Raw genomic sequence first — 26,871 nt, 5'->3', positions numbered from 1 at the left:
TTATTGGTCTGTCGAAATGACCAGTGTTAACTTTGAGTGTTTGTATTTTTGCCCTTTGTAGATTTTTGGTAATACAAAGGTCCAAATTATGTGGCTGGAAAGGCAGACACTATATGCCAATTATACTTGCTACCAATCTGATAGACGGTTCACTGATGTCAGTGGGGTTGTTGCAGGCCTCAGTTAAGACTGTAGCCTTGTCCTTTGGTAAAGTCACCGACATGTGAGCTGTCAATAGTGAACCCCAAATAATCCATTATGTTGGTAGGCGTTAGTTTAGATTTAACTGGATGGATGATAACCCCAGTTTTCACCCAATTGTATGGTGGCTGTTACAGCTAGTTAGGCCAACTCCAAAGTTATGCCCACAATTAGTATGATCATATGATTATGTATTTGGTAGAGCTCTATACTGCCAGAGCTGCCCCATCCAGTTGAATTTTTTTAAATAACGTTTGTGATCAGTCCGTGTAGGCACTGAATAGTAAGCATCTTTTAGGTCGATGCTAGCCATGGAGTAGCCTTTGGAAATCAGTCCTTTAGCAGTTACCAGTTCCCTTTTTGTACTGAATATATAGTACAATGTATTCAATTTGGTCAATTCGATGATGATGCGACTGTCACCATCTATTTTGTTTTTGGTAAAGATATAAGACACAAATTCCAGCCAATCGTGTTGGGTTTACCCATTACCCCTTTTGTACAATTCAATGGTATATCCCTGGATACTGCTTAGGATATAAGTGTCTGTAGTTAATATACACCATGTATCCAAAAGAGTGTAATCTCCCACCAATGTGTGTATTATCCACTCTTCCTATAATTTGTAAGGGACCAGACCCACCTACCTCCATTGTTACCAGTGGAAGTTTGCTTCTTCTGTGTGGTCTTCGTGGAGGTTGAGGCGCCGGTGTCTGGGTTTGTTTTTGGGTTGGGGGTTTGCGCATCTTCCAGAAAGGCCGGTCTGGGCTATGGTCTAAAAGACCGCTGTCCTGTATGCCCGGCCTTTGAGCTTGCACCAGCTTCTCTTGTTCTGCTGGTGGGTGCATAAGGGTGCTATCTTTGGCTGTAGGAGATCCTTAATGTTGTCGCCTTTATGAGCCCCAGGGCTTTCCTAAGTCCTGTTCCGACATGTTTGCAGATGCTATTTCCACAACTGGAACATTCAGGGATGCGCAGTTTCCTGGTCCCAAGTATTTTTGCAGTGGTGTCCATCGTGGTCTGGCTGTATGTATTTGGACACCATGACCAGTAGATTTTTCCTTCCTGCACCCCCTGCACACTTGTAGTTTTGTTCGTCAAAACCCCTCTTCAGGGTCAGCCCAGAATTGACCCCCACAGTACTCCCCTCTGACGACGAAGATGCACTGTTCAGCCCTACAAGAGGTGCTGCTGTGGGCTTTACATAGTGCCCAGAGTGACTAGACTCCATCTCCCGGAGCCTGTCATGTTGGAGCTCGGCTCCATAAGCCGCTCCAACCGGCTCCAGCGCTCATGGTCATTGGCCGCTCGCTGCTGCTCAAAGTCGGACTCATCAGTCAACGACTCTTTTGGTTTTCTTCTTGCCTTCCCGCCCAGACGCAGTGTTTAATCTGGCCGGTTCGGGGGCGAAGTCGGGCACAGCTGTTCCCTTACGGGTGATTCCTGTGCTGCCGGCCGCTGCTGGCGTCCGCAACTCCGCGGTCTTCCCCCGCCAGCTTTGTCGCAGCTCTGGTTGACTTCTTTGCCTTGTGCATGTTTCCCCCACCTGTAGAATAGTATGGGAACAATAAAGACCGCAGTATCACTTACCTGCAGGACCAGGCTTAAAACTTGCCGTTGTTTGCATAGCTCTCCATGTTTCCCCACCTGTGAAACAGTATGGGGAGAATAAAGACCGCAGTTTCACTTACCTGCAGGTCCAGGTTTAAACTGTCACTACGGGGGAACGTCTTTTTACCCCGCCTCCTGCCATTTCGACTTGTCAAAGTCGACGGCCCCATTCTGAATAGTCTCCCGCCCGGCCGTGGTGTTCTGGCCGGCGAGGGACGAAAGGTCGGCACAGCTGATCCCACTTACGGGGCTTGTGCCTTCAGCTGCTGCTGGCTCCCGCAACTTCGCAGTCCTCCCCAGCCAGTTTCACTCGCAGCACTTGTGGACACTATTTTGTCCAGCTCCCCCCCCCTGTGTAAAAACAGCGCGGGGGCAAAAACTACCGCAGAGTAAATCACTTACCTGCAGGTCGCGGTTTCCAACTTGCCACTGCGGGGGAACGCTCCACTCCGCCTGTCGTTTCGCAAGCGTGAAAGCGATATGACACGCATGCGTCCTGGCAGGGTTCTTCACGTAGTCACTCAAGTGACTCCGAAGTAAAATATATCTATCTCTGACTTTAAAATATCCACCGACTTGTCCTCCACAGAATTCCACAGATTCACCATCCTCTGATGAAGGAAATTCTCCTCATCTCATTCCAAAAAGAATGTCCTTTAATTCTGAGGTTATTACCCTTAATCCTGGACTCTCCCACGTGGAAATATCCTATCCACATCCACTCTATCCAAGCCTTTCACTATTCTGTATGTTTTCATGAGGTCCCCCTTCATTCTCCAAACTCCAGCAAGTACAGGCCCAGTGCCAACAAACGCTCATCATAAGTTAACCTACTAATTCCTGGAATCATTCTTGTTATCCCCCTCTGGACCCTCTCCAGAGCCAGCACATCCATCCTCAGATATGGTGCCTAAAATTGCTCACAATATTCCCAATGCAACCTTACCAGTGCCCGCTCAGCACTACATCCCTGTTTTTGTATACAAGCCCTCTTGAAATAAATAATAGCATTGAGTGTGCTTTCTTTATGACCAATTCGACTTGCAGAATAACTTTTTGGGAATCCTGCACCAGCACTCCCAAGTCTCTTTGCACCTCCAATATCTGGATTCTCGCCCCGTTTAGAAAATAGTCTACGCCTTTATTCCTACTACCAAAATGCATAACTCGATATTTTGCTACACTATATTCCATCTGCCACTTCTCTGCCCACTCTCCCAACCTGTCCAAGTCCTTCTGCAAAGTCCCTGCTTTCTCTACACTACCTGCCCTTCCACCTATTTCCGTATCATTTGCAAAATTGGCCACAAAGCTTCCAATCCCCTCATCAAAATCATTAATATACAATATGAAGAGTAGCGGCCCCAGTACCAACCACAGCAGAAGTCAGTGCCCTAGTCACTGGATGCACCATTTCCATGCATATGAGACCTAAGCTATGGAAGCAGTGCAAGGATTCTTCTCCATGGGTAATGTTGAAAAAAGAAACATGACTGAAGGAGGATTGATAGTGGTAATTGTAATGATATGACTGAAGACAGGGTGCAGAACAAGGCAGAACAAAAAAAAGCAATGATATCCAACTAATTTCGAACAGATGACAGAAAGATAATTTACATTAAATACTACTTCAGATCATGTGTGGAAACAGCTAACCTTTAAATCTTTCAAGCAATGATTAGTGATTGTGATCGTGAGGATGGGATGGTTGTCCCTGAGTTGCAAAGATGCGTTTCTGAATGAATGAGGTAATAAGGATGAAACAAACAATTGTAATATTCTGGTACATACATAGGCTCTGGGAGAGAATTGAGATTGATGCAAATATCTGGAGCTCATTTTCCAAGATGCACCATTCTCATGCAAAATATGCAAAAACAGTATCTGGTGATAAGGCTTCCCATTCAAATGTACTGAATATAACAAAATATTGATGTATAAAGATTAATCTCACACAAAAAAGTTACTCCATGTCTTTTCCAGTCAAAATAGCGTATCGCTTGAACTCTGAGAAGTAGTTAACTACCACTTTTTTCCAACTTCCATGACCTTGCTCAGAATCGAGAGTTGCATTGATTTAAATGGGATATTCTTGGCCTGCAGATCAGGAGTCATTTTATAAAATTCTATAATTTGTTTCTGAATTTGTTTATATTTAAGTATTTACTTCAATTTTTATTGTATTTACAACAGCATTTTGCAAGAAGGAGTCACTGAAACCCCCACCCACATCTTAGTCTTAATTCTGATCTATTCTGTAGATTTAAGAGCATGTACAGTGAGCAAAACAAGTCTGCAATTTAGAAGGATGAGAGTGGATCTTATTGAAACATATACAATTATTAAGGGGTTGGGCACACCAGATGCAGGAAACATGTTCCTGATGTTGGGGGAGTCAAGAACCAGGGGCCACAGTTTAAGAATAAGGGGTAGGCCATTTAGAACTGAGATGAGGAAAAACTTTTTCACACAAAGAGTTATGAATTTGTGGAATTCTCTGCCTTAAAAGGCAGTGGAAGCCTATTCACTGGATGCATTCAAAAGATAGTTAGATAGGGCTCTTTGGGATAGCAGAATCAAGGGCTAAGGGGAGAAGTCAGGAATGAGGTACTGATTGTTGATGATCAGCCATGATCACATTGAATGAATGTGTTGGCTCGAAGGGCCGAATGGCCTACTCCTGCACCTATTGTTGTCTATGTATCTATGTATCTCCGCATCAGGCCCAGGGAAGGCATGTGCTGTGAGGCTCATGGTGTAAAAGTTGATACTGCTGCCTCACAGCTTCAGGAACCTGGACTCAGTTGTGATGATGTGCGTCTTTGGGTTTATAATTGTTGATCTGAATCTCCCCCCCCCCCCCCCCCCCCGGAGCCTGGAACATTTTAGGTAATCTAAATCTTTATGTTAGCATTCTGACACTGCTCTAATGCCCAATCGTTACCCCTCTGCACATTGATTTACATTTATTCCTTATTGAGCAAAGTCTCAATTTGTAATTCTCACCTTTGTTTTCATATCATTGTGTGTCTCCCTCTCCCTATCCCGGTTTCTCCAACTCAGCAGCATATTTGCTAACTTGCTCTTCTAATTCTGGCATCTTGACTAATTGAGGACCCGGCATCGGGGGACCGCCATGTGGGAGGGGGAAGAACAATGAACAATGGAGGACCTAATGTGGGGGAGGCAGAGGGGAGAACAAAGGAGCTGTCAGGGGTACTTGGTAACTTTATTTGGTAACCCCCCTAGAACCTTCTCTCCCCTTCTCTCCCCTTCTCTCCCCTTCTCTCCCCTTCTCTCCTCTTCTCTCCCCTGCGCTCCCCTTCTCTCCCATTCTCTCCCCTCCTCCTCTCTCCGCGCTCTCTAAAGGAATAACCGTAACTTTGTCAGCAGTCTTTTAGCTTCCTGTTCATCGCGGGCATGAATTTCAGACAGTGCTCCCCCGCTTTCATGGCCCCCGCCTTTGCGATGTGTTTGTGTGTGCGTGTGTGTGTGCGTGTGTGTGTGCGTGTGCGTGTGTGTGGGTGTGTGCGTGTGTGTGTGTGTGTATGTGTGTGTACAGATGGTCAATCCGGCTCGCGGTTTCATCCATGACCGTCAATCCAGCTTGAGGTTATTCAGGCGAGTGCCCTCGAGCTTGAAGGTCAAAGACAGTCGCTGAAAGGTCACGTTAGTGGGACAGGCCCTTAGTTCTTATGTTCCTCCTTTCAAATGAACTGTTAAACCTATATCTTTCACCAAGCTGTTGGTTTTATATGCCCTACTTTCACCTTCTGTGACTGCAACAAATTTTATTTGACTAAACATTTATGAACCTGCTGGGATGTTTTACATTTTACTATATGTTCTTGTAATGTGTAATCAAAGTTTAGATGCTTGAGACTGCAATGAACTATCAGAAACATAATGTGTAGGAAGGAACTGCAGATGCTGGTTTAAACTGTAGACACAAAAAGCCAGAGTAACTCAGCAGGACAGGCAGCATCTCTGGAGGGAAGGAATTGGTGATGTTTCAGGTAGAGAAGAAGGGGCCCGAAACGTCATCCATTCCTTCTTTCCAGAGATGCTGCCTGTCTGGCTGAGTTACTCCAGGTTTTTGTGTCAGAAACATCATTCTGAATTCCTACTATTTGCAATGTAATTCGTGGAGCTTTTTGTATCAGCTTTGTCTTTAGTTAGTTCTGATCATTGGCCCCATAGATACATTTCAGATAATCAAATATTTGCCTTGTCATACAGCAGCATGTTTGCAGTTAGTGACGCACTTGTAAATCATAATAATTAGCCAGTTGTTGCATTGGCTTCCTTCAAAATTTAAATAGACAATAGATAATAGGTGCAGAAGTAGGCTATTCGGCCTTTCGAGCCAGCACCGCCATTCAATGTGATCATGGCTGATCATCTCCAATCAGTACCCCGTTCCTGCCTTCTCCCCATATCCCCTGACTCCGCTATTTTTAAGAGCCCTATCTAGTTCTCTCTTGAAACCATCCAGAGAACCTGCCTCCACCACCCTCTGAGGCAGAGAATTCCCCTGACTCATCACTCTCTGTGAGAAAAAGTGTTTCCTCATCTCTGTTCTAAATGGCTTACTCCTTATTCTTAAACTGTGCCCCCTGGTTCTGGACTCCCCCAGCCTCTAGGGTGTCCAAACCCTTAACAATCTTATGTGTTTCAATGAGAATCCCTCTCATCCTAAACTCCAGAGTGTGCAAGCCCAGCTGCTCCATTCTCTCAGCATATGACAGTCCCGCCATCCCGGGAATTAACTTTGTAAACCTACGCTGCACTCCCTCAATAGCAAGAATGTCTTTCCTCAAATTAGGGGACCAAAACGGCACCCAATACTCCAGGTGTGGTCTCACTAGGGCTCTGTACAACTGCAGAAGGTGATTGTGATTGTGAATCCATCTTCTTACATGAAAAGATTTAAGATTATCATTAAATAAAGGATAATGTCTTCTCTGCTTTCATCAAAAAAGTGAATTCTAACTAAGTCATTTTTTTCACGTTCAGATATTTTTCTCTTCAGAAAGTTCACTGTAATTTAGTTTTGGATGAACATGTAACTTTATCTGAACTCCCGATATTGTGATTTAATTTTAATTCTAATCAGCCTAGTTGTTTGATGAAAAAAAAGCAATTTAAAAATCTTCAGTGGCAGATGTTTTGCCTTATATCCATTTGGAAATATAAATATAAATTATGGTCAAAATTGCATACATTTTCTGCATTGAATTTTTGCTTGTATCCACTCAAACCTTTTTTGCATATTTGCAGAAGTAAAATAATCCAGGAGCCTGTCTTTTTTTAAATAAAATATTCTTTGATAAAATTCTTTTTGCATGAAATACATTCATAAAATGTGTGGGTGTGATATCTGTCTCAGTTTTATTAGTTCAGTTGAATTTGGGTTTATCAGAAAAATAAGCGACTTCAGAACAAGTCTCTTGGACAAAACCTGTAAATAATTACCATTTGGACTCTCCTAATCATGGCATTCAAATTGGAAAACCACATCCAGATGACCCTCAAATATTCTCCACTATTGCCTGCAGATAGGCCATAATTGGGAGACCTGTCCTACAGACAAATAGAAATGTTCCGGTCAGTAGATTAAATGGCTACTGTAAATCTCTCCTCGTACAAATGTCTGGTAGGGGTTCACAGGTGGCTAAGGAGTTGTAGAAACAAAAACTGCAGATGTTGGTTTACAAAAAAAAAAAACACGTGGGGACCTCCTTCAAACTCTGAAGGAGGGTCTCTGAAGAAGAGCCCCGACCCAAAATATCACCTATCCATATTATCCAGGTATGCTGTCTGACTGAGCTATTCCAACAATATGATACAGAATAGGATATAGGATACGTGAGGGATATGGAATTGCTTTGTGAATCAATATTTTGTTGGTGGGCTGAATGACCTTCCTTTATCTCATAAAGAAACATGGACACAAAGCACATGTAAAAAAATACTATTCATAAAAAATAAATCCACATTGGATGTTTTGCAATGTATAGAAATACACTGGATTTATCTAGGAGGCCACTGATTTCTTGATGTAGCACTACATCACCAGTGGGCACTATCTGTTGACAATCATTGTGCACCTGTATTATTTTGATTGTGTCAGTGAGTTCCATCAATCTTGGTCCTATTGACATATATCTTGTCAGCTGCCGGTAGAGGAAGATGCCTTGAGAAATTTTGTAACAGGTATATAGGCCTAGAATGTACGGTTGATTATCAGCAACATGTTATGATTTAATTTAAATGATTATTACAGTTTAAGTCTTGGAGATACTGAAATCTTACACATAATGTTTTTATATGTAATATGTGTATATGATACACAAGTATCTGCATGATATAACATGCATCTGTCTGGATTAGGGGGTATTAGCTTTTGGGACCAGTTGGACAAACTTGGATTGTTTTCTCTGGAGTGTCAGAGGCTGAGGAGAGACCTGGTAGAAGAAAATGAAATTATGAGAGGCATAGATTGGGTAGACTATCCATAGATAGGGTAGACTTATTTCCATGATGAAAATATCAAAGACTCAAAGGCATATCTATAAGGTGAAAAGGGCAAAGTGTAAAGCTGTGCGGAGCTCGTTTTTACACAGAGAGTGGTGAGTGCCTGGAATGCGCTGCCAGGACCGGTGGTGGAGGCAGATACGATAATGACAGTTGTGGCTTTTAGGTGGGCACATGAATATGCAAGGAAGGGAGGGATATGGATAATATTCAGGCAGATGAGATTAGTTGAGTTTACATCATGTTCGGCACTGATATTGTGGGCCGAAGGGCCTGCTCCTGTACTTTTTTTATGATCTAGTGCCATTGAATTGTGTGTGCACCCTCTGATGTTTTTCATTAACATTTCACGATGCCTTGGAAGAGATTATAGAACCTTTCTATTAAATTCTACTGAGCCTTGTTCAAAATTATCAGCCATTTTTATTTGCAAGTCTGATAGCTTTTTTTCTACAATAATTGTTTTGGCCAACCTCTCAGGGAAAAAAAACAGTGCCTTATCTCAGAATATTGGACATGAATGGATTAGTAAATACCAGTTAATTTTAGCAAAATCATTAATGTTTTGCGGTATATGCATCTCAGTGCTCATAAAAACAGTGTTATTCTTGGATGTAAAATGCCATCAGTTTATTCACATGGTCATATATTTAACATGCAATTTGGATTGTTGTTCATAGTCCCTTTCAAAGAGCACTAGCGATTGTTATGCAGGCTTGACTCCATCTTAAGTGACAATACAAACAAGCAGTACCTATCTGGAAATCTGAGTGAAAAAACAAAAACTCATTCACATCACAGATCTGTTTAAGAATGACCTGCCCTGTGTATTTACAGAAGTATGACAACTTGTTATGAAGAGTAGTGTTGCACTAGACAGTGTCGGTGATCATGAGATTACTGGCGTTTTATCTTGTGTCTGCCAACAATCAATCTGCATTCAACTACTGTGTTTTCAAAGACAATTTCAGCAAAGGAAGTGCAGCTTTTGCTCACGGAGGGCAGTTGTTTTTATTAAGTAAAATGGCGATAGCAATTTCATTACTTGCTTTGCTAACTAGAGCAACAATCCTGCATTTTGGCACCATTGTTGATATTGGTATCAGGATCTGTTCAGTTGCATAATTTCACAATTACAATATATTCATCTCCATTCAAAAACAATCTTTCCTTTTTCATCAATGTGCAAGTTAATAAAAATATCACTGATACCTTCCCTCATTTCACTGGTACTTCACTGTTTCTCACTCCTTGCACATCACAACTGCACAATGGCTTGTTTGTAACCATTTTTGTTGTAATAATTTAGATGTTAAATCTTTAATCAGTTATGAATCACGTTACTGCCCGATTAGAAGTGACATGGAATTAATTCTTTATTACTATTCCATGGATCAATTAATAAATTTTGTATTATAACTATCAGAAACTCTGAAGAGCTAAACACCCGTCAGGCAACACAATAAACCATTTTTCTTTGCTTACTGAATTGTGAAATCCACTAAAATGGCTTGCGCTGCATCTGGAGAAAGGGATTATCTCATGAATAATTAACAACAAAAAAACAATTCAGTTGTGAAAATTCCTTGGCAACTCGAAGTGCAAGCATTGCTGAGAGTGCATCAAATTGTACTATATTTCCATTAAGTGATTTAATGATACTGATCACATCAACATTTTATTGCAAAGAGAGAACACGTGGAATCAATTGGATTTTCTTTCTGGAGCCAAGAAAGAATGAGTCTGAATAAAGAATGTTAAATTATATGATAATGTTTTATTTACATAATAATGGAAATCTATCCATAACCGAATGTTATCCCATTAATGGTATGATGGATGTGATGTAATGAATATTTACACAATTTTAAATATATTTTAACTCTCTAGAGCAGTGATTCCCAACCTGGGGCCATATGGCCACAAAGGGGCCATGGCAAATTTCAGGGGGGCCACAGAAAAAAATGGTGATTTAGGGGGCCACAGGTTCAATGAAGGGGGCCACTTTTTTTCCGCTAATAATGTCAGGGGGGGGGGGAGCACAGAAAAATTAAAGAGCCCAAGGGGGCCATGAACTAAAAAAGGTTGGGAACCACTGCTCTAGAGTATTAAATGTTTTGTTTGTATAGGTTATCTGTAGGTCTCAACTGAGTATCGGTCTGCCTTTAATGATTTGATAAAAAGGTTAATTTGAATAGTTAATATTTTCATAGCAAAATATTTTCCACACAGGAGGACTACAGTCTAGGCTCCACCCGCTGCTGGATATTGAGTCTCTTAGGGACACCCCTCAAACAAGAAAAGCGATCTCACCCCAGGGGGGGGGGGGGGGGCAATGAGTGGCAAGGGAGTTTTGACAGCACTGGGCCTGTACTCACTGGAGTTTCAAAGAATGAGGGGGGACCTCATTGAAATGTACCAAATAGTGAAAGGCTTGGATAGAGTGGATTGGAGAGGATGTGTCCACTAGTGGGAGAGTCTAGGACCAGAGGTCATCGCCTCAGAATTAAAGGACATTCCTTGAGGAAGGAGATGAGGAGGAATTTCTTTGGTCAAAGGATGGTGAATCTGAGGAATTCTTCACAGAAGACTGTGGAGGCCAAGTCAATGGATATTTTTAAGAGAGAGACAGAGATAGATTCTTGATTAATATGGGTGTCAGTGTTTTGGGAGAAGACAGGAGAATGGGGTTAGGAGGGAGATATAGATCAGCCATAATTGAATGGCGGAGTAGACTTGATGGACCGATTGGCCTAATTCTGCTCCTATCACTTATGACCTGATGACTGTATGATAACACTGTGGAGTATGACATTATTGAATGTTTAGGCACTGAGAATGAATGGGTTTTGGCACAGTTTTTTGTTTTGTATATGTTTTTGGTTCAGAATACAGTTTATTTTTAGAATTAAAATTCAAAACATTAGAAAAAGAAACTTCTCTGTGACTTAATTGTCTTTCAGATGAAAGAACTTGTGATCCATATCAATTTCGATGCAAAAATAATCGTTGTGTACCTGGCCACTGGCAGTGCGACTATGATAATGACTGTGGAGATAATTCTGATGAGGAATCATGCGGTACGTTGACCATTTGCTTTTCTATGTGAAAATGTTCCTAGTATTCACAGTACTTGTAAAATTGATCACTTATTATTGTTGGCAAGACAACAAAATTGCTCTCAGATTCTACGCTGAATATGTTTACCAATTTTAAGCAAAATCACTCAAGATTAAAGAAGGAAATCACATTTTTCATTACAAAGATGCTTCAGAGATGGAGTGAATATACAAAGAGATGTCTTGTTAAAGACAGGGTTCTATCCATTTTGTTATGCGAGGGTCATTAATGTGATCATCACATATTATCACAAATAGGTTTTATTTGGAAGAAAGAGTAAAATCGATTGGAAGTAAACGTGTATATAATTTTGTATCTAAAATTTTATATTCTGTTAATAATCCCCTTTCATACCTATGACATTTAGAATGTTTGCTGAACTCTAATCTTCCCTCCAATCAAATGTTTGACTCTTTGACACTTCCAAAAATAATCTTTGTCAGCTTCTCTTTCATGTAATCTTATAGATATTATTTCTGTTTTGCCAAATACAGGTTCTTTGCATTTTTCCATTCACATAATGCAGGCAGTACTGTCAGGAGTAGCATATGTTGCCTATCCCTAGTTCCCTTTGAAAAGATGGTGATCACTGCTTTCTTAAACTGCTGCGGGCTTTTGATTAAGATATTCACATAGAGTTATTAGATAAGGAGTTTCAGGATTTTGACCTGGACATGATTAAGAACTGACAATATATTTCCATTTTTGATCAGTTTAAAGGGAAACACAGTTTGTGCCTGTTTACTTCATTCTCTGTGGTGTAGATCATGTGTTTAGGAGATATTGTCAAAGCAGCCTTGAAGATGTTTGTATCTCATTGGCCATAGAAATTACATCACAGTACACCAGTGGTGAAAAGAGTGAATTCTTCTGGTGATGGATGGTGTGCCAAACAAGAGTGCTTTGTTGTCCTGGATTGCAGTGAATTTTCAAGAGTGGTTAAATCTTTGTTCATCCATGCAAGTGGAGAATATTCCATCATACTACTGGCTTGTGCCTTTTATACGATGAGAAGGCTTTGGAGAGCAAGGGTTTGAGCCCTCTCCTAAGGATGCTGAGCTTCTGACCTGCCCTTGTAGCCGCAGTATTATGTGCCTGGTTCAATTAAGTTTCTGATCAATGATGATTTGCATGCACAAAGGCTCCATTGTCATGGTGACAAGCTGACTTAGTTACATTTGCATAATATGAGCCTCCCCTGACAAAAAAGACATCACCAGCTGCCACTGCAGTGATTTAAATTTTTCGAAGGCAGAAATTTGGAAAGGTGCCCTTGAGTAACTTTGAAACTGTCTTTTAGGCTTTTGTGCCAAGCCTTCTATATTCACAGCAATGTGAGTTTCCAGAACTCCAATAACTTTCTCCATAGATATCAGACCTATCTCAAGAGTCAAGAGTGAAGTCAAGAGCATTTAATTGTCATATGGACGGGGAAAGAACAATGGAATTCTTACTTGCTGCAGCTTTACAAGCAAGTTCAGGTGCAACATACAAAATTGAAGACATATCACAGCTATGTGTTACTGCCTCCTTACTGAGTACAGACTTTCCAAGACAGGGTGTTTGGAGCAAGATTGCTGGTTAATTCAAAGGTCCCATACAACTGCCCCAGGACACACATGATGCCTCTTTGAAAATTCTAGGAAATATCAACTAGCGATGAAATAATATATTAAGTGGGCCATTTGGATGAAATAAAACATTTAAAAATGTTTCTTATAATTATAACTTATCTTTTTAAACTTGCTTGCAGGGAAATTGAATGGAAATTCTCCCTTCCCTGCCAATTACATTACTTCTCAACAGCATTTCTGTAAAATAAGTTATCTGTATCTATATATCTATAACTATTATCCATTATTCTGTTATCTATATCTATATATATCTATATATATATATATATATATATATATATATATAGATAGATAGATATATAGATATATAGATATATAGATATATATATAGAGAGATATATATATATATATATATATATATTACTAAAACTCTCATCTTGTTTGTTTGTTTGTTTGTATGTTTGTATATATGTGTGCGCGTTCCCGAATCGCCGCCAAAACGGTACATGATGGCCATACAATTTTTGGGCTACCTTACTCAGCATTGTCCTACAATGTAAATGAAACATGTTTCGTTCAGATTGATGGTATATTCTACAAGTTATTGACATTTAAAACTTAAAATAACTTAAAACATCGCCCCCACTTGCTGGCCACGCCCACGCAGTTGGGGATCCGTGCTGCGGTGGGTCTGGGGGTGGGGAGAGGCCACGCCGGGGACCCGGGTCTGGGCGCTGGGGCTGACTCTGGGAGCAACAGCGCTGCTGCTCCGGGCCCGCGGGGGTGGAGAGGAGCGGGACAAGGGGCAAGGACTAGGCCACAGCCTTGGCCTCTCTCTCCCCCAGCTCCAGCCCACTCGGCCCGTCCCCCCCCCCCCTCACTGCCCCCACCTCAAGTACAACTTCATCGCTGACATGGTGGAGAAAACGGTGCCAGCGGTGGTTTACATCGAGATCCTGGGGATGTGAGGAGGGAGTGGTGGGATTGAGGGAGAGGAGGCGGTAGGGAGGGAGAGGGAGGAGAAAGTGGGGGAGGTGAGGAGAGATAGTTGGGGAGGAGGGGGGATAGAGGGAGGGGAGTGGGGGTGGATAGAGGGAGAGGAGGGAGGCGAGGGAGAGTGGGGGGATGGGATAGGGGGGAAGTGAGGAGTGGGGGAGGAGGCAGATAGAGGGAGAGGAGTGGGTAGGGAGGGGAGAGGGGTTTAGGAGGGAGGGAGGGAATGACTGAGGATAGGGGAAAGGAGAGGGAGGGAGGGAGACATGAGTGGGGGAGGGGATGAGGAGAGAATAGAAGTGAGAGGGTGAAGAAGAGGGGAGGAGTGCTTGGGGTGAGGGGGACTGGAGGAGGATAGGGGTAGGAAGAGGGATGGTGAGGTAATGGAGGAGTGGAGGGGGAAGAGTGAGGAGGGGAGGGAGTGAGAGAGGGGAGGAAGCAGAGGAGGGTTGGTGGAGGCTAGGGAGGGGAAGGATAATGGAGGAAGGGAATATGGGACTGAAGAGCGAGAGTGAGATGCGTTCACATTTAGTGCCATTTTATTGCCATTTTAAACTTTAAAAACGTCAACCGCGCCTGCGCAGTTGGTTATGGGTGAGCGGTGGAATATTGCGTTGGGGGAACGGGGCCCAACGGGTCCCACTTGGTCTAGTTTAGTAATAATTTTGCACACACACAGAGTAATTTGAATCTGCTTCTCTCAAAAGTATTGTTTTGTCTGTTTTTTTATTGTCTTCCACAATTATGTTGATAATTTAATTTTAACAATAATAGAATAAATAATCATTCAAATAGTGCAACAAGTTTGTCTGCAATTATATGAGACTGGACTGTGAATTTCAATAAACCATCAATGGCACACAGTTCAATAGATAATTAGTTAATCTTTCCTCTGATTAACCAGGAAGGTTGAAAGACATATTGCACAAAATGTTTTGAAGAGATCATTTTGCTACAACATAATACACTTAGCATGGTACAAAGGCTTCAAGCTGTTGTAAGGAAGCTTTTTAAAGTGGATAGTATGGAAATCTGGATGAGGGAATTGAAGGCAATATCTCCAAGTTTGCGGATGACACTAAGCTGGGGGGCAGTGTTAGCTGTGAGGAGGATGCTAGGAGACTGCAAGGTGACTTGGATAGGTTGGGTGAGTGGGCAAATGTTTGGCAGATGCAGTATAATGTGGATAAATGTGAGGTTATCCATTTTGGTGGCAAAAACAGGAAAGCAGACTATTATCTAAATGGTGGCCGACTAGGAAAAGGGGAGATGCAGCGAGACCTGGGTGTCATGGTACACCAGTCATTGAAAGTAGGCATGCAGGTGCAGCAGGCAGTGAAGAAAGCGAATGGTATGTTAGCTTTCATAGCAAAAGGATTTGAGTATAGGAGCAGGGAGGTTCTACTGCAGTTGTACAGGGTCTTGGTGAGACCACACCTGGAGTATTGCGTACAGTTTTGGTCTCCAAATCTGAGGAAGGACATTATTGCCATAGAGGGAGTGCAGATAAGGTTCACCAGACTGATTCCTGGGATGTCAGGACTGTCTTATGAAGAAAGACTGGATAGACTTGGTTTATACTCTCTAGAATTTAGGAGATTGAGAGGGGATCTTATAGAAACTTATAAAATTCTTAAGGGGTTGGACAGGCTAGATGCAGGAAGATTGCTCCCGATGTTGGGGAAGTCCAGGACAAGGGGTCACAGCTTAAGGATAAGGGGGAAATCCTTTAAAACCGAGATGCGAAGAACTTTTTTCACACAGAGAGTGGTGAATCTCTGGAACTCTCTGCCACAGAGGGTAGTCGAGGCCAGTTCATTGGCTATATTTAAGAGGGAGTTAGATGTGGCCCTTGTGGCTAAGGGGATCAGAGGGTATTGAGAGAAGGCAGGTACGGGATACTGAGTTGGATGATCAGCCATGATCATATTGAATGGCGGTGCAGGCTCGAAGGGCTGAATGGCCTACTCCTGCACCTAATTTCTATGTTTCTATGTTTCTATGAAATAAGCATCATCAATTTTGGATGCCCAGGTGAGGAATACCTAAATTTTGACGATCAAAAAATTATTAATAATGAAAATCTGTGAAAAAAAAATAAGGAAGCACTCAGCAGATCAGGCAGCATCATTAATGTTTCACATTGAACACTGCCATCTTTACTAATTATGAGGATGAGTCTTCAACCTAAAATGGTTGTTGTTTCAACCTAAATGTGGATGTTGTTTCTCTATTCACAGATGTTCACTAACCTGCTAAATACTTCCAGGGTTATTTTTCAGATGGCCAGATATCACTTTCAAATCGCCATGTGCTTTCATTCTTTTTTTTGTCTTTCACTACCACCAGATTCACAAACAGCTTATTTTCAACTGTTATTAGACTACTGAATGAACTTCTCTTATGATAAGCCTGTATTCCTGATCTTCCAACCTACCTCGTTATTTCCCCATGCACTTTTACAAAATCTGCACTTTCTCGGTTGAAGTAACACTATATTCAATAGTCTGGTTGTATTTTCCTTTTGCACTACCTGTTTTGCTCATGTATGTTATGATTTGATGATATAGCATGCATAACATTTTTTTTACTATATATGTGACAATAATAAACCAATAGCAATATCACTGAGGTCCATATGTTTTTGAATGGAGTGGAATAGATGCCAAACTTGATGGGATAGGGGCTATGGGGTTGTCTGTTATTGTTCTAAAGCTTGTTGTTTTCTTAGCTATTCTTTTACACTGAGCCAAAAAAAAACTTTGAGGGAAATTAACAAAAACTTGGTCAAGGTTTTTAAGATACAGCTCTGAGAGAGATAGGTCAAAGTGGAGATTTAGGTCGTATATTTCAGTTGATTCAGTCAATGGTAAAGTGAAGGATTGTCCAAGGGATAATGACTGAAAAAATTCCACAATTCACAGGCTTCAGCAGGTAACAGGTCGGCATAGTGGCACAGCTGGTTCGGCTGTTGCCTCACTGTGCCAGAGACCTGGATTCCATACTGACCTCAGGGGCTGACTATGTGGAGTTTGCATGTTCTCCCTGTAACTGCATGGGGTTCCTCCAGGTGCTCGTGTATCCTCCCACACCACAAAGACATGCAGATTTATAAATTAATTGGCCTTTGTCAAATTGCTCCAAATGTGTAGGGAGTGGATAAGAAAGTGGTATAACGTGGAACTAGTGTGAATGGGTTATTGATGGTAAGCTTGTACACAGTTGGCCAAATAATCAATTTTCATACTTCATCTCTAAACTTAACAGTGAGAAGAATGTGTAAGATCTTGAAACCATAAACACAAGAATTTTAAAATTAAGTTTTGCAGGATTGAGGTCCAGTTTTAATCCTCAAAATTGAAAATAAAAATAAATCCAGACGTTGGGTTTCTAAGATAAAAACTGAAACATCAGGAAAACTCCTGTGGAAAAATAAACAGAGTTAATGTCTCCATTTGACGAGCCTTTGTCAGAAAAACTAAATATTGAATTAATGTGATGCCACAAGTTAGGAAATGAGCTGGAGAATTTTAGCTCAAGATATTTGATTTGTGTTGCTTAGCAGCACATTAAAGACTGCCTTTGCCTAATGAATTGCAAGACAGTCCTCTATTTATCCAGGAAAGTATATCTGTTGATTAAAAAACATCCATGTTTGACATAACACATGTTACCATAAAGAAATAAAGGGCTTGTATTTATTTGTATATTCCACAGCGATTAACCCCAAAGCTTGTTACATTGGGAAAAAAATACTTTAGAGAGCATTCTCTCCTGTGAGGAAAAATAGTTTTTAATTTTTGCACAGCAAGGTTCACATGCTGAAAGCCATCTCACATCTTGACAGATAAAATAAGTGTGACAATTCAGGCAGCCACTGTGCTTGGCTGTGGTATGGGAGAAGTGCCAGAAGCCTGAGTAGCAGATCTATTCACCGTCACTACATATCATTTTGCCCATGGAGGTTGGAGCACGCCATGTTTTTCAGGCTTGCCTTTAGCCATTTGACTATGCAATAAATTCACCAGCCTTTATTTGTCTTTGCTGGATGGTGTGGTTGTAAACAGTATTTTCTCATTTGTCAGTTGAAATGCTAAACTCCTTGAGAGCTTACGTGACATTATTGCTGCAGAAGTGCTTTGGGCTTACATTATAACATAAAAACAAGAATAGATGTGGGCCATTTGGCCCCTCATGCCTCCTATGCAATTCATTCGCTGCGGCAATTATTCTCTGCTTTAGCTCCATATACTTTGAGTCCCATGTCCTGAAAATCGATCAATATCTGGCTTTGAGATACTCAAAGATTGAGCTTCTACTGCCTAATTTAGCAGCAAATTCAAAAAAAGATGCACCATCCTCCAGGTGAAGTGCTTTCTCCTCATCCCTGTCCTAAATGACAGACCCATTGTTTTGAGATTGTGGCCCTCTGATACAATATGCCGCACCAGGGGAAGCATCAACTCTACACCATTCCTACCAAGCTCTGTGGGAATTATGAATGAGAATACATCTCATACTCCTAAACTGAAGTGAGCATAGATTTATTCTACTTAAAATCTTCTGGTACAATGAATTTGCTACCCCAGGGGTCAACCTGGTCAGCCTTCACTACACTCCTTAAGTATATCTTTCTTTGGTTATTTTGCGCCATGTATAGTTCTGAAATTGGCTCTAATATGCAGCCTTTGACAGATTATCTACATGGCAAGCCAGCAAAGCCTACGAGTGGCCAGCATTGTTGCATTGACTGTTGGTCTGGTCTCACTTGGATCCACTTGGTTATCTGTTAACCCCAAGTGACTCCAAGACTTTTTCTGAAACTGAAAAGGTTACATTTGTTCAATCTTTGCTCTTTCTTGGAGAACATGATACAGACTTCCCTGCCACAACAAAAATAAGTGAAAACACTAGCCAATGAAACAGATGTATGAACCAGATTAGCAGTTTTGTTGTTCCAGGCAAATGAATTAAGTTAGGAAATGACACAAAGTGTTGGATTGAGCAATGAGCAGTTTCCAATGGCAGTGATTGCAATATAAATACAAAAGGTAGATATGGCCCAGGTAATATTTAGATCCTTTCACTTAAATATAGTGTAAGGAAAAAAAAAGTCCTATCAACTTAATGCTTTGCCACGCACCAATTAGAATAATTCCAGTCAAAATCTATATATTTTTACAAATTAATAGGTTAGATGGAACTGTCAAGATTCATCAGATGTTGAAGTACTTTTCAAATTCTGCACGTTCATATTTCCAAATCAATATATTTTGTGATTTGTGATTGTGGCTTTTGATTAAAAAACTCAGAAATGTATGTATTGCTCAGAACTCTCTGCTTAAATAGTTTTTAGCAGTCACTATTAATATTCAGCTTGATTAAACCTTAATAATATAGCTATAGAATTTAAATTGGCATGACAAGATTTTGCATTTAGGATACGGTAGTGATTCAAGTTTGTAACTGTGATAGGAGAAATCTCCATTGGAAGGTGATGAATTACTTGATTAAAACATTTAAATTTCTTATTTATCATACATCAGCACTTCGTTCATGCTCCATGAATGAGTTTACCTGTGCCAACGGTCGTTGTGTGGCTGCCAGATGGAGATGTGATGGAGATTATGATTGCTCTGATAGCTCAGATGAAGTAAGTACTCATCCTCTTATTACTTTTTAGAGACAAGTGGAGACAAACAGATTTTGCACACAATGTGTGAAATGTATTTCAAGTCCTTCCCAAGGTCACACATGCTCAGATCATATTCCCATATCCCGGTTATCCAAATTTGAACTTCAAGCCCTAAATATATGTTTATCACCATTTGCATCTTACAATAATTCACTTTTTGCAATGTGGTTCACTCCATCAGCTATTTCTCATTTAAATTTTGAATAAAGAATCAAGTTCTCAAAATCCTCATACATTGCCTCTCACAAACACACAACACTTTCAAAACACATACACCCATACAATGCCGCACGAAAGTCTTCCTACACATCACTCAACTCCACTGATTTACATCTCCTCTCTGACCCACAAAGTATTAAATTTAACAGCGCACAAAAAAGGAAATCAGGTTAGGAGTCGACTGTCTGGACCTTCATGTCTAATACCATTCATGTCTAATCTTCAACTACATCGCCATTTACCTGCGCTAATCCTCTCATTCCCATGATTTCCTTAATAGCCACAAATCTATCAATCTTGAATTAGGTGACTGATCCTCCACAGCCCTTTGGGTTAGAGCATTTAAAAGATTCACTAACCACACATGAATAATTTTCTCCTCATCTCAGTCCTAAATGGGCTATCCTTCAGTCTGAGACCAAGATGTCTGGTTCTTGACTCCTTGCCCATGGAAAACTCCTCTGCATCCAGCCTGCACAATTTTTGAAATTTCAATGAGATCTCCCCTCATTCTTCTAAATTTGAGAGAATGCAGACCTTGGCTACTCAAACTAAAACTATAGAGCAAACCCAGCATCCCTAGTGTAATGAACTGTTGCAGGACTCCCATTATGATAAAGGCCAATATGCTATATGCTTTCCCTAATCCTACTGATGGACCTCCTGCATGTTGTTGTTTTTTTCAGTGGCATCTCTTTAAGAATATCACTGATCCTTTGAACATTAACATTATCCAATCTCTTACCACTTAAAACCCTTGTCGAAAATTTTATCTGGCCTTACCCCTCCTTACCTCAACAAAATCTTCAGTTTTGTATATTCAGCAATACCCTCAGCCAAATCTCCTGACCACGTTACCTCTTCCCCCCTAATCTTTGTAGCATAGATTTTAGTTGCCTTGACCAAAGTCTGGATCTCTCAGACACTCACCTTTTGAAAACATTAGACTTTTCAACTGAGTATTTTTTTTGTTAACTGCTACCATTCCCCCAACTGTATATTTTTTTCTTCGTCCTCTCTGAATGTCTTGGGGGGTTTTCAGGACAAGACATGCAGGATGTGGTCAAATATTATTTATTTTAATATATTGATACAAATACTGTGGGTGGAGTTGATGATTGCTCAACGTATATACAGGTAATTCATCAACTCCCACAATTGCTCTCATGTTTTCCATGCAAATCAAATTCAAAGCATAATGGTGTAAGAGGGAACCACAGATGCTAGTTTACATCGAAGATAGAGAGACAAAATGCTAGAGTTTCTCAACGGGTCAGGCAGCATCTCTGGAGAAAAGGAATAGGTGACGTTTCAGGGGAGAGGGAAACTAGAGGTTTGAAAAGGTACAGAACAAATCACAGCCGGCACCGATAACTCAAGAAAGGTGGAGCCCACAATGGTCCATTGTTGGTGTTGGAAAAGCTGATAATGAAACATAGAAAATAGGTGCAGGAGTGGGCCATTCGGCCCTTCGAGCCAGCATCTCTATTCAATATAATCATGGCTGATCATCCTAAATCAGTACCCCGCTCCTGCTTTTTCCCCATATTCCTTGATTCCGTAGTGTTACAAACAGTGAAACTAGCTAGATGACTAGAGTGGGGTAGGGACAGAGAGAGAGAGGGAATGCAAGGGTTACTGAAATTAGAAAAATCAATATGCTGCCCAAGCAAAATATACGAGGTTATGTTCCTCCAATTTGCATGTGGCCTCACTTTGACAGTAGAGGAAGCTTAGGGCAGAATGGGAATTAGTTGAAATGTTTTGCAACTGGGAGATCGCGTAGGCCAAGGCATATGTGTTCAGCAAAATTTGCAGTCTCACCGATATATTGTAGACAGGAGAAGATACTACTGAAATATATATATCTATATATATTCCCAAATGTCTATTTATATGTCTCTATATTTCTTAGCCTATATATTTCAATATGTGGATGTGTCTGTACATTTGCGTGCATCCACATGTTTGTCCAAATACATGTGTATATGCTAGGCTTGTAAAGCAGAACTCAACTTGGATGTCATTACTAATGCTTCAAGACCTTGCTCTGTCAAATTTGTGTGGTGGCTAATGTGCAACAACTGCCATACATTAGAATAATTCATACACAGGCATCTTCCACTCCTCAGAGCTGGAGTGAAAGGAACTCATCCTTGATCTCATGAGACTTCTACAGTGGATAAACAGCAATACACTGCCACCTGCTGTCCTGCATCAATAATTTCAGAATGTGTTTGGTTAATTCATACTGATACTACAGAAAAAAAATGCTTACAGATTTTATTTAAGAATATATTTTAATTTTGATTATAATGTTTTTGCTGCTTACTGCAATTACCTATTTTTTTTAAATTAAAACTTCAGAAATCTAATACATTTTAATGATTATGTACTTACTGATTTTAGAGTTACAGTGTGGGAGCAGGCCCTTCAGCTCACCGATTCCGCACCGACCAACGATCAGCCCATACACTAACACTATCCCACACACTAGGGACAATTTTACAACTTTACCGAAGGCAATTAACCTACAAACCTGAACATCTTTAGAGTGTGGGAGAAAACCAGAGCACCTGCAAAAAACTCACGCAGTCACAGGGAGAACATACCAACTCTGTGCAGACAGCACCCGAAGTCATGATTGAACCCAGGTCTCTGGCGCTGTAAAGCAGTAACTCTACTGCTGCGCCACGGTGTCACCTACTGTTTTAAGATAATATTTTAACCACTCTCCACCTCAGTTTAAACACCATTGTCAGCTGCACAACACAACATTGAAGACAATGTATTTCTGCCTGGCATACTCCTGACTGAGGTCAACATCATCATGTAAAAAGACATGAATAGTATGAGAGAAATCTTTGAGAATAATCATACACCATAAAAATGCAAATTGTCGAAAACACCAAGTAAATGGTGATACTGATATACGAGCCTGCAAATGGCCACAAATAATTAATTCAGCTTCAGATGAGCATTTCATTCTTTATGCTTTTCACATTTTCTTCAACTTTAGTATAGCCCCATTACGAACCTCAGCTATGTTTCAGGCAACTGAATTACTTAATACACAGATACTTTGCTACATGCTGGAATATTGCATGGAAAGAGTTTCTCGAGAAGTGGTGCAGCTTGATTTATCCTCTGGAAACCCCTTTGTGTCAGTCGTATTTTTTAAGTCAGGGCGTGATAATGTAATGCATGGCAGATGATAACCAAGTCCTGCTAATCCATCCACTTCACTACTGCATGTGTTCTTGTAGTTTCATCAACATGATATGGCATTTGAGTCTTGGAGTTAATTTACAGAGATCGTTATACTTTGAGATTTATTTCCCTTTTTAAAATGCTTGTGTCGAAATCTCTGGAGAACTTTCTTTAATACCCGTTCAAACTTATTCTGAATTATCAGACATTGATGGATAGTTTGTAGAAATATTTTTTTACAATCCTTCAAATCCATTCCCTTTGAGTGGCTTGGATAATTATCTGTTGATCTCTCCATTCTGTACATCCTGACAGATTTTGAGATCTAACAATGCTGTTTGTCAAAGTACAAACCAATTATATTCATTGCTTGCTGGAGTGCTTTATATATTCCTCTTCAGAAAATTATTTGAAGAAATTAATAAACTGCAAATGCCATGGAGAAGTTTATATCATGCATTATTTTTCCATTGTACATTTTTTCGGTGTGTAAGTTTTAAAATCAAACTATTTATTCTATGTGTAGGAAAGAACTGCAGATGCTGGTTTAAATTGAAGGTAGACACAAAATGCTGGAGTAACTCAGCGGGACAGGCAGCATCTTTGGAGAGAAGGAATGGGCAACATTTTGGGTCAAGACCCTTCAGTCTGAAGAAGGATCGCAACCTGAAATGTCGCTCATTCCTTCTCTCCAGAGATGCTGCCTGTCCCGCTGAGTTACTCCAGCATTTTGTGTCTATTTATTCTACGTAGCTGGAGGTGAAAATCTATGATCTGCCATATCAAGTACTTTAGCTCCAACACACAATGCATACAAAGCCAGTTTTTATAGAGCAGAGACTGCGCAGGCCATTGTGCCTGCCAGTTCTTTGACAAACTATTCCAGCCAGTCCTACATTCTGGTACTTTCACCAAAGCTCTACATTTTCTTTCAAGTACATGTCCAATTCCCTGATGGAGGCTATTATTAAATCCGCTTCCACACTTGTATAGGGAATGCATTCCAAATTTTGAAAGCTTGCTGCATAAAAGAGATTTTTTCCTCCTATCTCCTCCAGTTATTTTGCCAATAACCTTTAATCTGCATTCTCCGAAGGCCTGCTCACATGCCAGTGGCAAGAGATGGCTCACACTTGCTCTGTTGAAACTCTACATAATTTTGAGCGCTTTTGGTAATCCTCCCCTTAAGCATCAAGGAGAAAAATGCCAGCTTTTCTAATGACTCTCATACCTGAAGGTCATTTCAGATACACTTTAAATAAATCACCTCCTTACCCTCTCTGAGTCTTCAATTTGCTTTTGAAATGGGGATGTCCAGAAATAACAAATGTGCAGGATCATTCTCACCAATGGCTGATCGTTCCATAAAGTGCTGCTCACACCATCTCTGTCACACAAAAGTGGATGCACCTGACTTCTCACTCTGGCTGGAATCTCTTCTGCTTCCAGGGAAGATGCACTGATCTGCTGAACTGAATGGATGGCTTCAATAAACAATAGACAATAGGTGCAGGAGTAGGCCATTTGGCCCTTCGAGCCAGCCCCGCCATTTAATGTGATCATGGCTGATCATCCCCAATCAGTACCCCGTTCCTGCCTTCTCCCCATATCCCCTGACACGCTATTTTTAAGAGCCCTATCTAGCTCTCTCTTGAAAGCATCCAGAGAACCTGCCTCCAACGCCCACTGAGGCAGAGAATTCCACAGACTCACCACTCTCTGTGAGAAAAAGTGTTTCCTCGTCTCCGTTCTAAATGGCTTGCTCCTTATTCTTAAACTGTGGCCCCTGGTTCTGGACTCCCCCAACATCGGGAACATGTTTCCTGCCTCTAGTGTGTCCAAGCCCTTAACAATCTTATATGTTTCAATGAGAACCCTCTCATCCTTCTAAACTCCAGAGTGTACAAGCCCAACTGTTCCATTGTCTCAGCATATGACATTTCCGCCATCCCGGGAATTAACCTTGTAAACCTACGCTGCACTCCCTCAATAGCAAGAATGTCCTTCCTCAAATTAGGGGACCAAAACTGCACACAATACTCCAGGTGTGGTCTCACTAGGGCTCTGTACAACTGCAGACTCTTTGCTCCTATATTCGATTCCTCTTGTTATAAAGGCCAACATGCCATTCGCTTTCTTCACTGCCTGCTGTACCTGTATGCTTACTTTCATAGCCTGATGTACAAGGACCCCCAGATCCCGTTGTACTTCCCCTTTTCCCAACTTGATGCCATTTAGAAAGTAATCTGTTTGAATTTGGCCAGTCAAGGCTGATATAAATAATGTGACCCCATTTACTTGAATGTATTTGGCTGAACTTGAGTACAAAGTTGAGTGCAGCCATACTGTGTGTTCATTGATTGTATTTTGTTTAATAATCTTTATTTTTTTTAATTACTTAAAACTCTTTGAACCAATTTTTAATATCTCCAAGAATCAGAAATGTAAATTTTTTACATGCCTAAGCCATAGAATCATCCATGAAACAGATCCTTCGACCCACCATGTCCATGTAAGCCACCAAGTACCCATTTATTCTCATCTCATTTACAAGCACTTGGTCCACAGCCTTCTACATCTTGGTGATTCAAGTGCTCGTCCACTACTTCCTAATATTGTGAGTGTACCTGCCTGCGCCATCCATATCAATCAACTTCTGCGTGAATAGACTCCTCAGATCTCTACAATCTTATCTCTTAGATTAAACCTATGCCCTCTGGTTAGAGAAACATCTGATGTGGCGAAAAGTTTCCGGCCATTTATTATTTCTCATAATTTGCACACCTCTCTCATTTTGTCTTTGGCCCTCTCTGCTCCATGGAAAGCAAACCCAAGCCTTTCCAGTCTCTAATAACTGAAACATTCCACCCGAGGCAATATCCCTACGAATCTCCTCTGCACCTTTTCCAGCATAGAACATGAAAATGTACAGCACATGAACACACTCTTCAACCCACGGTGTGTTTGCCAAACATGATGCCTAGTTAAACTTAAGTTTTATTTAGTTTATTATTGACCCATGTATGTAGATACAATGAAAGCAGTGTTTTCTGTGCTATCCAATCAAATCATACCAATGGAAACACAAGGAACTGCAGATGCAAGGACCTTGAGCAACACACAAAATGCTGGAGGTACTCAACAGATCAGGTAGCATTTGCGGAGGGAAGAGTCTTGACCCAAAACTTTGCCTTTTCATTCCCTCCACAATTCTGCCTGACCTGCTTGGTTCCTCCAGCACTTTTGCCCATCATACACATCGTAAAAGAGTGGAATGATTACAGTGGGTAATAGTAGATCATCTTGTGAGACAACATGTAGGGAGTCCCCATGCTGTCGCATCACCTTGAATCTCTCGAGTCGCAAGCCTCTGAAAATATCAAATCTGAACATTGTCTGAGGAGATATGAATTTCTTATTTTCTCACTTTAAGGCTGAGTGTGCTGGCGGCAATGGGTGTGTGTGGGTATGTTGATGATGTACGGATCGGCCTGGCACAGTGTGATGCCGTTGGTTCCTTTTACAGCCACTTCTGATCCATGCACCTACTGCAGGCTGCACGGATGTGTCCACTCACCTGTCTGTGGTCGGGCCTCCAGCATCTGCCTTGTCTTTCCACAGCACAACCTGTGGTCCCTGCAACCACTCTGGCGGCCGTCTCCTGCAGCTGCCCCGGTGCTTCCATGCACCGAGATCATCATGACCCGCTTG

At 41.1% G+C, this 26,871-nt stretch overlaps 1 protein-coding gene across 1 annotated transcript in view; it reads left to right on the top strand.

Annotated features, from left to right (window-relative positions):
* The window catches only part of lrp1b (LDL receptor related protein 1B), a 1,292,371-nt gene that overhangs the window by 1,170,354 nt on the left and 95,146 nt on the right, over positions 1-26,871 (top strand). Inside the window, exons 68-69 of the mRNA XM_033023505.1 lie at positions 11,313-11,429; positions 19,583-19,689. Of these exons, the coding sequence (XP_032879396.1) occupies positions 11,313-11,429; positions 19,583-19,689 (224 nt within the window). The remainder of the gene's footprint in view (positions 1-11,312; positions 11,430-19,582; positions 19,690-26,871) is intronic.

This window comes from Amblyraja radiata, chromosome 7, assembly GCF_010909765.2.
Source record: "Amblyraja radiata isolate CabotCenter1 chromosome 7, sAmbRad1.1.pri, whole genome shotgun sequence".
In the NCBI taxonomy this organism is placed as follows: Eukaryota; Metazoa; Chordata; class Chondrichthyes; order Rajiformes; family Rajidae; genus Amblyraja; species Amblyraja radiata.
This window is presented reverse-complemented; position numbering and strand designations above follow the sequence as displayed.